Raw genomic sequence first — 18,037 nt, forward strand, 5'->3', positions numbered from 1 at the left:
AACAAACAACCCAATCAAAAAATGGGTAGAAGATCTAAATAGACATTTCTCCAAAGAAGACATACACATGGCCAAAAAACACATGAAAAGATGCTCAACATCACTAATTATTAGAGAAATGCAAATCAGAACTACAGTGAGATATCACCTCACACTGGTCAGAGTGACCATCATCAAAAAGTCTACAAATAATAAATGCTGGAGAGGGTGTGGAGAAAAGGGAACCCTCTTGCACTGTTGGTGGGAATGTAAATTGATACAGCCACTATGGAGAACAGTATGGAGTTTCCTTAAAAAACTAAAAATGGAGCTACCATATGATCCAGCAATCCCACTCCTGGGCATATAATGGGATCTTTTTTTAAAAAAAATTAATTTATTTGACTTATTTATTTTTGGCTGAGTTGGGTCTTTGTTGCTGTGCACATGCTTTCTCTAGTTGTGGTGAGCAGGGGCTACTCTTTGTTGCGGTGCGCAGGCTTCTCATTGCAGTGGCTTCTCTTGTTGCAGAGCACGGGATCTAGGTGCGTGGGCTTCAGTGGTTGCGGTATGCAGGCTCAATAGTTGTGGCTCACGGGCTCTAGAGCACAGGTTCTGTAGTTGTGGCGCACAGGCTTAGTTGCTCTGTGGCATGTGGGATCTTCCTGGACCAGGAATCGATCTGCATTGGCAGGCGGATTCTCAACCACTGCGCCACCAGGGAAGCCCCGGGACCATTTTAAATGTGATTCTACTTGCAGAATATCTAATTGATTGCTACCTTACCAACTAAAGAAGCTGTTAAATAAACCAAAATTATAACATGTTTTAGATTTTGCATCTTGAAACTATCTTCCATTTCAGGTGAGGGAAATATTTTGTTGCTGACTCCATCTAAAGTTTTCTTAAATTTTATGTAATTGACACTCTTTCAAACAAGTGGTACTTTTTTTCTTAGCTTTTTCCAATTTTCTTGTTTAGTTGGAGTTTTCATCAAGGTATGGATTGTTAAATTTTTTTCCCAATAATGTGCTAAGTTATAATTATTTATGAAGCAATAATTTTTTATTATTTAATAAGCAAAAATAACCTTGTACTATTTTGAAGTGTTTTTTATGGATCCCAGAGCTGGGCTGAATTCACAGAAGTTACTCAAATATACGGATTCTGGAATTGATTCTTAGAGAAAGGGATGGTCATTCTCCCTACATTTTATGCTGTGTAAATGTGATTTTGCATTCTCTCCAGATTCCTTATTCTGGGCCACTCTATAAATCTAGCAGGAGTATTATATTGTTTTGATTGCTTTCTTTTCCATTTAAATTGAGGTAGAATACAATAGGGCCACTTCTTATGAAAACTGAATTTTATTTTATTTATTTTTAAAAATATTTATTGGGTTGCGCTGGTCTTAGTTGCAGCTCACCAGCTCCTTAGTTGTGGCATGCATTTGGGATCTAGTTCCCTGACCAAGGATCTAACCCGGCCCCCTGCATTGGGAGCGTGAAGTCTTAACCACTGCGCCACCAACGAATTCGCTGAAAACTGAATTTTAAAACTTCGTCTCTCTGTGGTTTAATCTCAAACAGAGATTTTTTTTTTTAACTGGGGAGATAATGGTCAGTAAGTTTCGTTAGGCCACCATCACTGTCACCAACACAGAAACAGACTGTTTTCACTTGCTTTTGCCCATGGGTTTAGGAATGTTTGATAATTGGATGTATTGGGCAAAGTTCTGATAAGAAAAATGTATAGAGTGAGCAAAAATTTTCTACATCTTATGCTAAATGGCTTGAAATTGCACACTGGAAATTTTGACTTACCTTTTAGTCTAGTTAGGAAAAATATATTCACATACTACTAAAATTAGCTCTCTATTATATTTATGCTCATCAAGAATGAGATTTTTTTTTCTGAGAGAAAAGTATAAATGGGCATAAATGGAAAGACTAGGTTTTAGACTGAATTTTCCCGTAATATTAGAATGAGGTTGTCTAAAGTTATGCTTTGGAACTAAGTAAAATTAATGGTTTGCCTTCATTCTTCCCTTCCATTGAGAAAAGCATAATTAATTACTCTTTCTTGCTTATACATCAGTGAATGCCATAGGCAGCTGAGGGTCACCAGGATGGATGCCAAAAGCGCTGTGAAGTTATAACAACAGCAACAGATAGGTTGATCCACAGGAGGAATAGATTTGGTAAATTATTTGCTTTCCCTCCTCCTGACATTCTCCCATCCATTTGCTTTTCCAATGCTCACTTGCCCACTAAATTAAATACAAACAAGTCCGAGTAAAGTGACAGAGTTTCAGAGTCCTTGTTTTTGTAGGTAGTTTCCTTGATGCGAGAGTAGTAATCAGAGATGCTGTAAAGTGAGGAAGAAGCAATATGCTCAGGCATTCCATCTTCTCTGAACCTTTATACAGGAAGCAGGTGATGTGTCTTTGCAAGACACTCCCTAGGTGCTTTGGGGGAATTGAAAATCACTCACATAAGGCTATAGATGTTTATAGAGTGCTTATCATGTCCTAAGCACTGTTTAAAGACCTTTATTTGCTATCACATTTGATCTTATTTTAACTCCAAAGGTAGATGTTATTACCCTTTTTGCGCATAGTGGAAGAAACTAACAATCAGTTAAGTGAGTGAAGTAGCAGGGATCTCAAACTCAGATCTGTCTGACCTCAAAGTCCTATTTTACCTGCTTCTCTTAAAAGAAGAAAAAGAAGGAGCAGAAGAAAGAAGACAGAAGACAGAAAGAGAGAGAGAGAGATCTGTCACAGAAGATGTCATTCTAAAAGGGGAAATGTGAAATCCAGTAACAGCTAAAGCAGAATTACTCTGAAGCTAACAAGGCTGAGGTTTCAAAGAACTTCACTTGCCTGAGCCCCTTTCAAGGCCCTGTACATAATTTTGTGTTTATAGTTTTGAAATCTTTATTCTTGAAAAGAGCTCCCCTCCCCCCCCCAAAAATTATACCCTTGAATAAGAGATATGTAGATAAAATGCTAAGGTAGTTCAGAAGAGGAAGCAGTTATTATCATTTGGCTAGGAGTTGGGCTATTCAGGGAAGGTTTTCCACAGGAAGTGGCATTTAGAATGAGGCTTCAAGACTTAAACTGTGATTTTAGAGGGAAAAACATGAGGCATGGAGCGTGTGTGGAAAACAATGACTGGTTCAGCCATTCGATGACTGGAGGATGCATAAAGGATGTAATTGGATCCAAGATTGGTGCAAGTTGGTGCAGATTATGGATCTTGAGAGCCAAAGCAATAAAGGGAGGTGATAACTCAGAAAATCCTAATTGATTCTGCTACCACATGGTCTTTGAGAGCAGTGGTTCTCAAAGTGTGGTTCCTGCACCAGCATCATCTGTGTCACTTGAAAACTTGCAAGAAATGCATATTTTTGAGCCTCACTGAGCCCTACTGCCCAAGGGGTGGGAACAGTGGTCTGTGTTTTATCACACCTTCCAGGTGGTGCTGATACATGCCCATCTACTTGTGAGAACCCATATTTAAGAGAGTCTTTAGGTGTAGAGGAGTGATGTAGAAGAGTGAGGGTAGAATTCCAACTGTAAAGGCTTAGGGAATGGGTGATTCCTAAATTGAGGGGTTATATAGAACACCAATGTTGGTGGTGGGAGAGAGAAAGCAAGAACATCTGTCTAAGAGGATAGGTATATAGAGGGATTTGCCTTTGTCCTGTAGGAGTAGTTGGGGTTTTTTTTTTTTGTTTGTTTGTTTTATTTTGTTTCTTGAGACAGGAGGAAAGGAGATAAGTGGAGTTAAAGAGAAGTGGAGTTAAAGAGAGTCATTGAGCAAAAAGCTGGAAAACTGAAGGTGTTCTTATTAGACTGCCTTAATATTTTAAGTCAACTTCCAAAATCATCGAAGTTGAGTAGTGTCAGTTCTCTGATTTTGTTCTTATCCTTCAATAATGTGTTGACTGTTCTTTTGCATCTCCATGTAAACTTTAGAATCAGTTTGCCATATACACAAAATAACTTGCTGGGATTTTGACTGGGATTGCACTGAATCTATAGATCAAGTTGAGAAGAACCAACATCTTGACAATATTGAGTCTTCCTATCCATGAACATGGAATATCTCTCCACTTGTTTAATTTTTCTTTGATTTACTTCATCACTTTTTGAAGTTTTTCTCATCCTGATCTTGTGTATATTTTCTTAGATTTATACCTAAGTATTTCATTTTGGGGAGTGCTAATGTAAATTGTATTTTGTTTTTAATTTAAAATTCCACTTGTTCATTGCTGGTATGTAGGAAAGCAGTTGACTTATGTATATTAACCTTGTATCCTGCAATCTTCCTGTGGTCACTTATTAATTCCAGGAGTTTTAGTATTGATCCTTTTGTACTCTCTACATAGATGATAACGTCATCTGTGAACAAAAACAGTTTTATTTTGTTCTTCTCAATCTGTATGCCTTTTATTTCCTTTTCTTGTCTTGCATTAGCTAAGATTAGGATGCTGAAAGCAGTTGTAAGAGGGGGCATTCTTGCCTTGATGTTGATCTTAGTGGGAAAGCTTCACATTTTTCATCATTCAGTAATAATAGCTGTAGGGTTTTTGCAGAGGTTCTTTATCAAGTTGATGACATTTCCCTCTATTCCTACTTTGCTAAGAGTTTTTATCAGGCATTGATGGTGAATTTTGTCAAAGGTTTTTTCTGCATCTGTTGATATGGCCGTATTATTTTTCTTGCCCATTGATATGATGGATTGTATTAATTGATTTTCAAATGTTGAACCAACCCTGCATATCTGGGATAAATCCCACTTGGTCATGGGATTTACATTTACATTTATACATTGTTGGATTTCATTTGTTAATTTTTTAAAGCATTTTGCATCTATATTCATGAGAAATATTGATCTGTAATGTCTAGTTTTGGTATTATGGCAATGCTGGTTTCATAGAATGATTTAGGATGTATTCCTTTTGCTTCTGTCTTCTGAATGAGATTGTAGAAAATTGGTAGAAATTCTACTTTAGGTGATTTGTAGAATTCACCAGTGAATCTATCTGGGATTGGTGCTTTCCAATTTGGAAGGTTATTAATTATCAATTCAATTTCTTTAAAAAGTATATGCCTATTCAGATTGTCTATTTCTTCTTATGTGTTTTGGCAGATTGTATCTTTTAAGGAATTTGTTCATTTCATCTAAGTTATCAAACTCGTGGGCATAGAGTTGTTCATAGTATTTCTTCACTATTAATAATATGTATTAAGAGATGTAGTGACTTTCCCTCTTTCATTTCTTTAAAAAAATTTTTAATTGAAATATAGTTGACATACAATATTATGTAAGGTTCAGGTGTACTACATAGTGATTTGACATCTGCATACATTATGAAATGGTCACCACAATAAGTCTAGTAACCATTCATTCCCATACAAAGTTATTACAATATTAACCACATTCCTTATGCTAAATAAGGTAAATATTCTTTCATTTTTGATGTTAGTAATTTGTGTCATCTCCTTATTTTCTTAGTTAGCCTGGCTAGAAACTTATAAAATTTAATGATCTTTTCAGAGAACCAGTTTTTAGTTTCATTGATTTTCCCTACCAATTTCCTATTTTCAATTGGTTGATTCTACTGTAATTGTTATTTATTTATTTTTCTTCTGCCTAATTTGGATTTAATTTACTCTTCTTTTTCTGGTTTCCTGAGATGGAAGCTTAGATTATTGATTTTAGATATTTCTTCTTTTTTGTATTACATATTCTTTTCTATACAAGATATTTATATTATACTACAAATATATATTTTTTGTATGAGATATATTAGATATTTCTATATTAGATATTTCTTATTTTCTATAGCATTTAATATTATAAATTTCCCTCTGTACTGCTTTTGCTGCATACCACAAAATCTGATAAATTTCTTTTTTATTTTCATTTATTTGAAATCTTTTTTCCCTTGAGATTTCTTTTTTAACCTATGTGTTTTTTAATGTCCAAGTATTTGGGGATTTTCCAGCTGTCTTTCTGTTATTGATTTCTGGTTTAATTCCATCATGTTCTGAGAGCATACATTGTATGAGTTGCATTCTCTTGAATTCGTTAAATTGTGTTTTATGACCCATAATGTGATTTATCTTGGTGAATGTTCCCTGTGAGCTTGAGAATAATGTTATTTTGCTGTTGTTGGATAAAGTAGTCTATAGGTGTTAATTATATCCAATTGACTGATGATTGTGTAGAGTTCAACTATATCCTTACTGATTTTCTAACTTCTGTGTCTGTCCATTTTTGATAGAGGAATATTGAAGTCTCCAACTTAATAGTGGATTCATCTATTTCTCTTTGCAATTCTGTCAGTTTTTGCCTCATGTTATTTTGACACACTGTTAGGCATATACACATTAAAAATTATTATGTCTTTCTGGAGTATTGGCCCCTTTATCATTATATGGTACCCCTTATCTGATAATTTCTCTTGCTCTGATGTCTGCTCTGTGTAAAATTAGTTACTACAACTTTCTTTAATTAGTATTAACATGGTATATCTTTTTCTGTACTTTTAATCTATTTATATATGCCTTTACATTTAAAGTGGGTTTATTTCTTTAAAGTGAAATTAGGGAAAGACAAATACCGTCTGGCTTCACTTATACATGAACTCTAAAAACAAAAAAATGAACAAATATAACAAAACAGAGAGCCATAGATACAGAGAACAAGTGGTTGCCAGAGGGGTGGGCACTGGGAGGATGAGAGAAATAGGTGAGAGAGATTAAAATTTTTTGTAGTTGCCCTAAAATTTGCAATAAATGTTTTCAACTAATCCAGGTTACCTTTAAACAACACTATAGTGCCTCACAGGTCTTGGAAGTATGTTATTATAACAAAATACAGTTGACCACTGAACAGAGTAGAGGTAGGGGGTGCCCACCCTCTGCACAGTTGAAAATATCTTCTCTGTTTATCCGGGATTGCTCTGTACACATGGTTCCTCTTTATCCGCAGTTCTGCATCATCTAATTCAACCAACTCTAGATATTATAGCACTGTAGTGTTTACTATTGAAAATAATCTGCATGTAAGTGGACTTGCACAGTTCAAACCTGTGTTGTTCAAGGGTCAACTGTATTCCCACTTCCTCCCTCTTTGTCCCTTGTATTGTTGCTGCCATTCATTTCACTTATACAGAAGCATATATATAAATATACATAATTGAATTCATTGTTGCTATTATTATTTTGAACACACTACTACCTGTCAGATCAATTAAGAATAAGAAAAATAATATTTCTTATTTTACCTTCACTTATTCATTCTCTGATGCTCTTCCTTTCTTTACGTAGATCAGAATTTCTGGCTTAATTAATTTTCCTAAAGAACTTTTTAAAACACTTATTGCAAAGCTGATCTACTGGCATCAAATTCCCTTGATTTTTGTTTGAGAAACTCTTTATTTCTCCATTATCTTTTGAAGGATAATTTCACAAGGTACAGAATTCTAGCTTGGTGGTTCTTTTCTCTCAACACTTTAAATATTTCACTCCATTCTTTTTTTGCTTGCATGTTTTCTGAAGAATAGTTGAATTTAGTTCTTTTCTTTGTTCCTCTATAAGTAAGGTGGTTTTTTTCCCTCTGGCTTCTTTCAAGATTTTTTCTTTATCTCTGATTTTCTGTAGTTTGAATATAATATGCCTACATGTAGTTTTTTGGCATTTATCCTGCTTGGTGTTCTGAACTTCCTGGACCTGTGGTTTCGTTTTTGACATTAATTTGGGGAAGTTCTGAGTCATTATTGTTTCAAATATTTTTGTTCCTTTCTCTGTTTCTTCTCCTTCTGGTATTTCCATTGGCGGTATATTATACCTTTTGTAATTGTCCCACAGTTCTTGGATATTCTGTTTTTTAGTCTTTTTCTCTTTGCTTTTTGGTTTGGAGGTTTCTGTTGTCATAGCCTCAAGCTCACAGGTTTTTTTTCCTTAGCCATGTTCAGTCTGCTGTGCCCATCATAGCCATTCTTCATTCCTGTTAAAGTGTTGTTGTTGTTTTTTATCTCTTGCATTTCTTTTTTAATTTTATTAAAATTTCATTCTCTCTGCTTACACTATCTGTTCTTGCATGTTTTCTACTTTTTCCAGTAGAGCTCTTAGCATATTATTCATAGTTGTTTTGAATTCCTAGACTGATAATCCCAACATTTCTGGCATATCTGACTCTGGTTCTGATGCTTGCTCAATCTCTTCATACTGTGTTTTTTGCCTTTTAGCGTACATTGTAATTTTTTTTAAAGTTTTTTTTTTTTTGATGTGGACCATTTTTAAAGTCTTTATTGAATTTGTTACAATATTGCTTCTGTTTTTTTGTTTTGGTTTTTTGGCCACGAAGCATATGGGATCTTAACTCCTTCACCAGGGATCGAACTTGTACCCCCTGCATTGGAAGGCGAAGTCTTAACCACTGGACCGCCAGGGAATTCCCTACCTTGTGATTTTTTTGTTGAAAGGTGGGCATGACATACTGGATAAAAGAAACTGATAATTAGGCCTTTAGTGGTGTAAGGTCTGGGGGAAAGGGAAGTGTTCTGTTGTCCTATAATTAAGTCTCAGTCTTTTATTGAGACTGTGCCCTTGAGCAGTGAACTTCACAAGTGCTTCTCAGATTTTTCTCCCCCTTAGGTGCAACAGTACACTTATGTGGGCTGGAGTTGAGTATTCTCCTTTCTTCAGTCAGTTAGGTTCTAATAAAAAACCCAGTAAGTTAGGTTCTGGTAAAATAGTTTCTCTTGAAGGAGGCCTTGTTAAGAAAAACAGAATGTTCTGTAATATTATGAAATTGTGGTTTCCCACATCTTCCTGCTGGATGTACCAGAGGGTATTTCTGTGTACTTTGAGCTTCTGGAGGTAATACTTACAAAAGTGTGGGGACCTCTGTGATTGAGCTTCTGGAGGTAATACTTACAAAAGTGTGGGGACCTCTCTATGAATGACCTCCCTGGGAGGTTTTTACTCTCAGACTTGACCACACTGAGCCTCCAGCAATTTGTTGGTTACAGTTTAGATTTCCCTACCCTCGCTCGAGTTGCTATGGAGGTTTCTGATCATGGGTTTCTGTTCCAGTAAGTTGTGATTCTGTCTGTCTCTCCACTTGTGGTGGCAGTGATTTGCCCTGTGACTTCATTTTCTGAAGGATCTAAGAAGAGTTTTGATTTTCAGTTTGCTCAGCTTTTCACTTGTTAATATAGAGTGATGACACCCAAATTCCTTATATGCTGGACCAGAAACTAGAAGTCTTGTTTTTCAATTTTTTTTGTCCCTTTGCCTGGCACATTGCCTAGCTTACTATATGTTAAATGCATGAATGAATGAATGGATTATACCTACTTCTAGGTCATATGATTGATTACAGTAGGAATTGATTCTTAAAATGTTATTCTGAGCAACTCTCTTAAGAATGTAATTTCTACTGCTTTGCCCTTAGAACCTTTAACAACATCTTACAAACTGTAACAAGATGCCCCCCCAAAAACTTCTTGCATAGTGATTAAGAAGTTGGCTCAAGTTTAGTATGGATCTTCCTTGACTTATGATGGGGTTATGTCCTATTAAACCCATCATAAGTTGAAAATATTAAGTCAAAAATGCATTTAATACACTTAATCTACTGAACATCATAGCTTAGCCTGGCCTACCTTAAACAAGCTCAGAACACTTACGTTAGCCTACAGTTGGGCAAAGTTATCTTACACAAAGCCTATTTTATAATAAAGTGTCAAATATCTCATGTACTTTATTTAATATTATACTGAGTGAAAACAGAATGGTTGTATAGTTATGGAAAGGTTGTGAGTGTATCAGTTGTTTACCCTCATAATCACATGGCTGACTGGGAGCTGCAGCTCACTGCTGCTATCCAGCATCATGAGAGAGTATCATACCACATATCACTAGCCCAGGAAAAGATCAAAATTCAGAATTCAAAGTACAGTTTCTACTGAATGCATATTGCTTTTGCATCATTGTAAAGTCAGAAAATTGTAAGTCAAACCATCTTAAGTCAGGGACCATCTGTATATTATTTCTATTATCCAAAAGTCCTGCAATCTTAACTGTGGTCTAATTCATCTTCTTAAAAGAGAGAGAGAAAACATTTGAAAAGGACCTAAATGGGCATTTCTTGTTTAATTTTTAATGAATTTCAGTGTTCTTGGTTCTATGGTGTGTCTGAGTCCATTCAGGCTGCTATAACAAAATATCATAGGTTTCATGACCTATAAACAACAGAAATTTATTTCTCACAATTCTGGAGTCTGGGAAGTCCAAGATCATGGCCCCACAGGTTCAGTGTCTGATGAGAGCCCACTTCATCATAGGTGTCTGTCTTCTCGCTGTAACCTCACATGGTGGAAGGGACAAGGGATTTCTCTGGGGCCTCTTTTATAAGTGCACTAATCCCATTCATGAAGGCTCCACCCTCGTGACCAAATCACCTCCCATTGGCCCTACCTCCTAATACTGTCACATTGGGGGTTAGGATTTCAACATATGAATTTAGGAGAGACACAAATATTCAGCCTATAGCATGGTGAAAAGAGGAAAAAATCAATATTTTATGCATAAAAATGATTCAATATTCATATTAAAACACTTTGTTCATAGAAATTAGTTTAGTGAAGAGATGTCCTATTACTTTCTTGGCTCTTAATTTAGGCCTTTGCTTCACAGAACCTGTGATTTAAATTTTATTTTCAACGCATGAGAAATGTAGAAAGTATTTCATAACTTTAACTTAAAAACAGTAACTTAAAAAAAACTTATTTTTCTTTTCAGTCTCAAATAGTTTTTTCTTAAAAGCTTTTGATTTTTGCCTAAATTTTTAACATCACCTTCCCCTAACTAGAATATCTCTTCCTTTTTTTCCTTTTCTCTTTCCTCTCAAAATACAGGCTGTGATTTTAATCTGGAGCTAGGTCTTTCATGATAAACCTAGAATTAACAAAATGCCTGAGATGATATATTGTATATATTACAGTACTGGATGGTTCTCTGATTAAATAGATATTGAATCAGACTTCAGGGTCTGTTCTTTTGGGTGAGCTTATCTGCTCTCTCCATTTGTAGTCTCTTTAAAATACTAAGATCCACAAACAATTCAAACAATATCAAGGGCCCGGATCATAGCAGCATAAGTGCTTAGTATCTATTTGATTTGTTAAACGCATATGGACTTCTGTCTTATACTGGTTTTAGAAGGAGCATAGTCTCAAGAACTTATTATGTTAGGAATTATGTTTTATTAATAATAAACAGATTAATAATCGACATATAAAAGTTACAATTATTATAACTCTGGGGATCCAAATTTCATTTGATTTGGCATCTTGATTTCTGGAGACTAAAGGAGATGAAAAATAATTACAACAGGTTTCAATCTGTTGCAGTATTAAAATGGTGAATAAGACACTCTGAAAAGAATGTACTGAGACTGTTCTAGTCATGGTACAATGCAATTACAGCTAGCACCAAACTCAACACTGTTTAACTTTCCACATAACATTTTGATTTATCTTGATCCAAAGTTCTCAAAGAGGAGGTACACTGAAGTTACTAGAAAACATTGACTTGGAATTAAGATCTATCTTAAAAGCTTATTTGCGGGAAGTACTCTGGCCTTATTCAACAGATCACTGAGAAGCCTGGAAAAACAAATCCTGGAAAAGAATTATTATGTGCCAATTATATAAACAACAGAAGACTTTGTTATGTATGAACCAATTAGATTCCGCGCTGTTGAAAACCGTGTGTGGCATAATGCAATGCCAGCAGTTCAACAATATAAGGAAACCAGAGCGATAGCTAAAAACTTTAAAGCTAAAGATTTACAAATTGCCTCTGAATCCGGTTTTATCCCAACATAAAACCTGTGTTCTCTAAACATTCAATATTTGCTTCTTAAGGAAAAGGAATGTAGTCATTTATCCTAATCATTAGAATCCTGGCTAATGATTTAAGAGTCTGAAACTCAAGGAACTTTTCATCAAAAGTGCTTGATATGACTTTAGAGCAGATCACTTCCTGCTCTTGAACTTGCCTTTGCTTCTCTTTCCTCATGCCTCATCTACACAGGGCATACTCAGATTGCTTATACAAAGCCTTACTGTTGTGTTTGGAAAATCATGATGTGTGGTGAATGTGTTTGTACAACATGGGCTGATTCAGAAATAGAAGTGTGCATATGAAATTCCACAAGATTTTTAAATTAAGAGTTGATCTGGTAATTGACCAAAATTGACTCTATCCATTTATTTATTAGATCTACTAAATAAGTTTATTCATTCATCTACCCTCCCTCCCTTCCTCCCCTCCTTCCTTCCTTCCTTCCCTCTATCTACCCACCTGCTCACCCACCTATCTGTCTGTCTGTCCATCCATCCATTCAGCCTTCCATCTGACTGTCTCTCAGTCAATCCAAATAAGTTTTTATTGAGTATTTATGTGAGCCAACCACTATGCCAGGTGCTGAGAATTCAGTGGAAAACAAGATAGATTACCCTGCCCTTTTTGAACTTATATTCTTTGGGTGAATACAAGCAATAATCAAGGAAAGAATAAATAAAATAATTACCAATTGTGATTAGTAGTATGAAGAACCTCAACAGGGTGTTATGTATAACCTGTTGTTTATCTGATTTTCTCAGTTGTCTCAGAAAACAAACGTGTGAAACTCCCATTATAGGGCTCTTATGATAGACAGAAAGACAATTGTGTCACTTTTGTTTAATCAGCTTACCTAAAGGCCTAGTTTACTACCAGCTTCCTAATCAGTATTCAATAAGTTATTATTGTGGGTTTCTGTACACTCTCAAGCATTTATTGTGGTCTGTAACTAGTTCTGGTTTAGAAACTGTTACTAGTCTGTAATAAGTATAGAAATTGAGAGTAAGCATTTAGAAATTCATTTTTATTTTCTACTTTTTAAAGTACTGATGGTGGATTGGAAACTAAAACACAAAGCAAAACTGTCCTTTACCACAAATAGTGTAAAAAGCATGATTTACAAGACCATTTGTTCAGCTCTCTTGTAAAAAGGCCAAATGATAAAAAAGAAATAGCAATAATGTAAGGGGAAAGAAAGAAACATTCAGTGCCACTAAATGTCGAGCGCTTTATTCAGGGTTTAGTTAATGACTGCAGAAATGTTCTGTCCCACTCACAGCATCTTCCTCTAAGAGCTGGGTCTGGGCTGGCATCAGAACACAGAGTCAGCTCCCTGTGGGGCACATGAGGCACCTCTTCTCTCCTTGCAGTGCACAGCCTTCTCACTTCCGTGCTGTGTTCTTACAGTCTTTAAGGAACAAGACTAGTTTTTTCTTTTCCTTAATAACCCTTTTGCTTCCTAAAATTCTCTTCTTGCCAATCAGAATGGATATAAAAAGTTGATTTGACAACTGTCCATGTGCTTATCCACTGAGGAGTGGTAAGGCCCAACCTGCCTTCTGTGAGAATGTGAACTTATTCTTTATTTTAGGCCTAAACTTGATGCTCGCTTATTTTACTATGGCAGTATCTAAATATTAGAACCGTTGCAGATTTATTAATTTTCAAACTCATATTCATGTTTGGAACTAGATCAAGCTACAGGTCTCTGCTTCTGGCTTGAGCCCATTCTCAAAAATTAGTGCATTAACAGGGAGATCAGCTCGGTGCTTTGTGACAGCCTGGAGGGGTGGGATAAGGAGGGTGGGAGGGAGGGAGACGCAAGAGGGAAGAGATGTGGGAACATATGTATATGTATAACTGATTCACTTTGTTATAAAGCAGAAACTAACACACCATTGTAAAGCAATTATACCCCAATAAAGATGTTAAAAAAAAATTAGTGCATTAAGACACTGTATCTTTGTTTTCTTCCATGCAAAATGGGCATTTTCAACCTTTTTGCTGTTAGTAAAGGTCAGTAATAAATGAACCCAGCATCAGGGGTCCAATCTGTTATGGCCAGTTTCTATATTGTCTTCCAGGGTTGCTCTGTTCCAGATCAATTTTGGTCAGAATTTGAAGTGTGCAAAAAGGTTTGAATGAATAAGTGAAACTTCCCCTGGTGATGATTTAAAAAACAACAACAGCAACAAGAAAACGGTTCCAGTGGGGTTTTTTATTAATGTATAATATCAGATTACATTTATGGTATTGTATCTATCTGTCACAGGAGTAATTCCATCACTGATATTCTAGGTGGGCCTCTTGGGAAGAACTGGATCAGGGAAGAGCACTTTGTTACTGGCTTTTTTGAGACTGCTGAACACCAAAGGAGAAATCCAGATAGATGGTGTGTCTTGGGATTCAGTAACTTTGCAACAGTGGAGGAAAGCCTTTGGAGTCCTACCACAGGTAAGCCAGAAAGACTTAGCTAGTAAAAAAAATGACTAAGTACAGTGTTCCCTTTATTTGACACTTGCACTCAAGAAATTCACATTTCCCTGCAAAATATATTCCCTATGTATCGCTGTCTTTTTTTTTTCTGCAATGCAGCCTTTTCATAGGGAGAGAAACTACTTCTAGAAGTTTGGGATTCTCTGACATACAGTTATCGAACTATTAATAGTTTTGATAGCTTTTTCCGGAAGACATAAACCACAGCAGGAGCATGGGGCTTTTGTTTTTATCAACTTTTTGTTTCTGCTTCAGTGGTCTGAGCTCCAAGTTAGCAATCACAGCAGGTTGAGAAATGCTTTGCAAGATATAAAAGATGCTGCTGAAATAACAAACACTTGGAAGCATGAAGTAGTGGAATTGAAAATAAAAAGTGTAATGATTGGTTTTTTGTTCTTTGAAAAGAATGAACCATGTCAGAGTAATCTGTAGCTTTTTTTTTTTTTTAATGTCACTCTTTGATTTGGGTCACAAAGGATCTTCATTCTCACTGGCTTAGTATCATTCTATCTGTGTTATTGTGCAAGAGGACTTTTTAATTATGAGAGAAATAGCAACAGTTCCATTTTTAAATGATCTTAATGGAAACTAAAGAATGTCTTTACTGGGACCAAATCTGAAAGGCATGGGCTGTATATCTACTGGTGTTTGTTCTCATCTCTATGGATATAGTTGCTGGTTTAATATCTTTGTTCCCCTTATACTAATGGGCACTGAATCCTTTCTACTACCATGGTCCTAACAATTCTCTACTTTTAACACAAAATTAAAATGCCAGGAGCATCTCCAGGTAGATGCTACAGGCTACAAATCTAGCCTGAGAAAACAGCTTGTATGTCTTGATAGATTACCTCTGTGGAACATTTGCTCCTTTCATCTAGTGAGGCACTAAATATTGTAACTGCTAGACTGATGCTTTTAATTCATTTGTCTAAACTTTGTCATGTTGCCAGAAGCTTCATCAAAAGCTTTTTCAAAAGTTCAGCTTTGGTTGAACTTTTGAAAAACAGTATTGTTTCTTCAGAAAGAAAAAAGGGATTGTCAGAGGGTCTGAAGATAAAGAAACACTGGGAATACAAGTATCCTGAGGTGACAACATTAGGCAAGATAACAATGTTGAAGAGCATGGGATAGAATTTGGTTTTCCGAGATGCACTGCCGTTCAGTTGACTCTATTTTCTGATCCCATTTTAAACTACAGTAGTGAAACTTTTGTTCTTTTTTGTTGTTCTTGTTTATACAAATCCGCCCATTAGAATAAGCAAAGCTCTAAGAAATAATTTCAGTTTCATTGAGAATCCTTTAGTTTATCTGCCATGTGATGAAAAGATTTTTGTTTTATTGTATGTTCTACTTAGGAACCCAAATATGCAAAACGTAGAGGAAAACCAAGTAGCTAGAATTATGAAAATTCTTTATCTTGCCTCTCTGCCAACATGAATCTTCCAAACTTGCCTTTTCCCTCTTCCACGGCATCAAGTTTTTAATAAACTAAACAAGAAATACTTTGAGCTATGCCTTTAAAACTGTGTAATCGTGCTAATAAAAATGCTTCTCATTGTACATGTTTATGACCCTGGTTTCTGGGACTGTCTTCCGGTATCACAAGGATGTCTGTAGACAGAAGGTACTATTTCTTGTACAGTGACATCTTGAGAACGTTAAGTGAATGCCCAAGAAAGAGAGAAAGAGGGTAAACTCCTCAGACCTTTTTAACATCCAAACCAAGAGTTGCTTTTATTTTCCCAACTTTCCTTTGAAAGTTCAAATTAAGTAATTTTTTTCCTTTTCTGGAGTTTGATCTTTGAAAAGCAGAAAGAAGAAATTAAAAATCCAGGAACTATTTTTGTTTGCTTTTCCATCTTTTGTTTTCCCTTCCATCTTTCTGACCTTGCAAGAGTTTCCCCAAGACCTCTGACATTGAGATAGCAGAGATCTCTAGGTCAATTAATCACTTGTTTTCAGACACATGAAACAGGAACTTTGAACAAGAACCTTCCCTCTGCCTCATAGTGATCCCGAGACGTCAGCTGTGGAATCACAAGATGTCATTAGTTTCGGCAAATTCTTGCAGTTTGTGCGTGCATGTGTGCGTGTGTGCGTGTGTGTGTGTGTGTGTATTTGTGTGTTCTTCCCTCCTGCAGCTAAAAAGCAATCTTAGAGAAGGTACCAGCGTGGAAAACAGGACATTGTGTACATTTCAAGGTGGAGCCTTCTTTAATTTGTTCTACTCTACCTCTCAGCTCTGAGAGCGTGGACAAGACAGTGAGGCCTATAGTCAGAGTCCCATTGGCTTAGGCAATTGAACACCAAGACTTAAAATTGTTCATTCGCCTTGAATCTTGTTAATCACTTAATTCATGAAAAACAGAAAAATAAGTTTAAATTTATTTTAAAGCCTCAATTACAAATTTGAAAGGCTGCCAACTATAATTGGGGAGTGACTAGGCCTATTCCTGCAATAAGACTTTATGATCTGAAAATAATCCATACCTGCATACGACTTCCCCCAGAGCTGGAGCCTCTTTTGCTATCAGGGATATCAGATAGGGCCAAGTCATGTATCTGTAGAGCTGAACAATGGAACTGTGAGTGCAGCAGTTCACATTCAATTTCACAATGATTAACAATTTAATAATTAGTTATTAAACTACTTCCATATGCTTTAAATGATAATAAGTACCACAGGTTCCATACTTATGTAAAAGATACTGAGGTCCCAATCCCACCCATGAGCTTTCAGTGGGAGCTCATCGCCTTAAGTCAGCGATCAGAGGAAGAAGCCAAAATGATAAATTAAGCATAGGTAATTAAGTATAGTGATGGAGTGCCATGGGTAATGATGAGCAAGAATCCAGCTCCACGCTCCGTCATTGCTACTTCCACCACAGAACTGTAGCCTTCCTGCTTTTACCCCCATTGCTGTGCTTTTCTCACCTTATTCTTTGGAATTCTCTATTACATGTTGCACACAGATTAAACTTTTTACAGTAGCATTCCAACTCTGTGATTTGCCAAGTCAAAAACCTTCTAAGACCCCCTTTCTTCACTGAATAACATCCAGATTCTTCCATTTGTGGTTTAGGTCCCTGATAATCTGGTCCCAACCCAACCTGTCCAGTCAGATCCACCACTCCTCATACCTGGGCACCTTTAAGTTTCAGTCAAGCTGGACTTACTGTGCTGTGAGATATACCTCACTTTTCTCGCTCATTTCCTCTGTCCACGCACTTCCTCTGTCTGAGATGATCTTCCTTCACTGGAGTCACTTTGGCATCTCAGATGTTAAACTCTGCCAGATGGCCTCTTCTGACTCCCTTTCCCTGTTAACCCTGACTCTAACCCCAGCTCTCCACTCCCACATCCCAGTCCCAGATGGGATCTAGAACTTTGTTTACAAATCTCTCCTGGTACTTCTCTATGTCTTATATTGGAATTATCTGTATATTTATTTAATTTCCACTCAGTATTATAAACACTTTGTAGACATACTAGTTAAGGAAGCAAGACGTAAAGACAAAATCATCAACAATCAAAGAAATCTAGCAAGAAGAATAGAGTAGCAATGCTAAATTAAACATAGATTTTTTTTCCCTTACTGATTTTTCTGTGTCTTATATAGCACATACA

At 36.2% G+C, this 18,037-nt stretch overlaps 1 protein-coding gene across 1 annotated transcript in view; it reads left to right on the forward strand.

Annotated features, from left to right (window-relative positions):
- The window catches only part of CFTR (CF transmembrane conductance regulator), a gene marked incomplete at its 5' end in the record, with an annotated part of 195,052 nt that overhangs the window by 156,840 nt on the left and 20,175 nt on the right, over positions 1–18,037 (forward strand). The window contains one exon of the mRNA XM_079931021.1: positions 14,210–14,365. Coding sequence (XP_079787147.1) covers positions 14,210–14,365 — 156 coding nt within the window. The remainder of the gene's footprint in view (positions 1–14,209; positions 14,366–18,037) is intronic.

This window comes from Stenella coeruleoalba (assembly GCF_951394435.1).
Source record: "Stenella coeruleoalba genome assembly, chromosome: 9".
In the NCBI taxonomy this organism is placed as follows: Eukaryota; Metazoa; Chordata; class Mammalia; order Artiodactyla; family Delphinidae; genus Stenella; species Stenella coeruleoalba.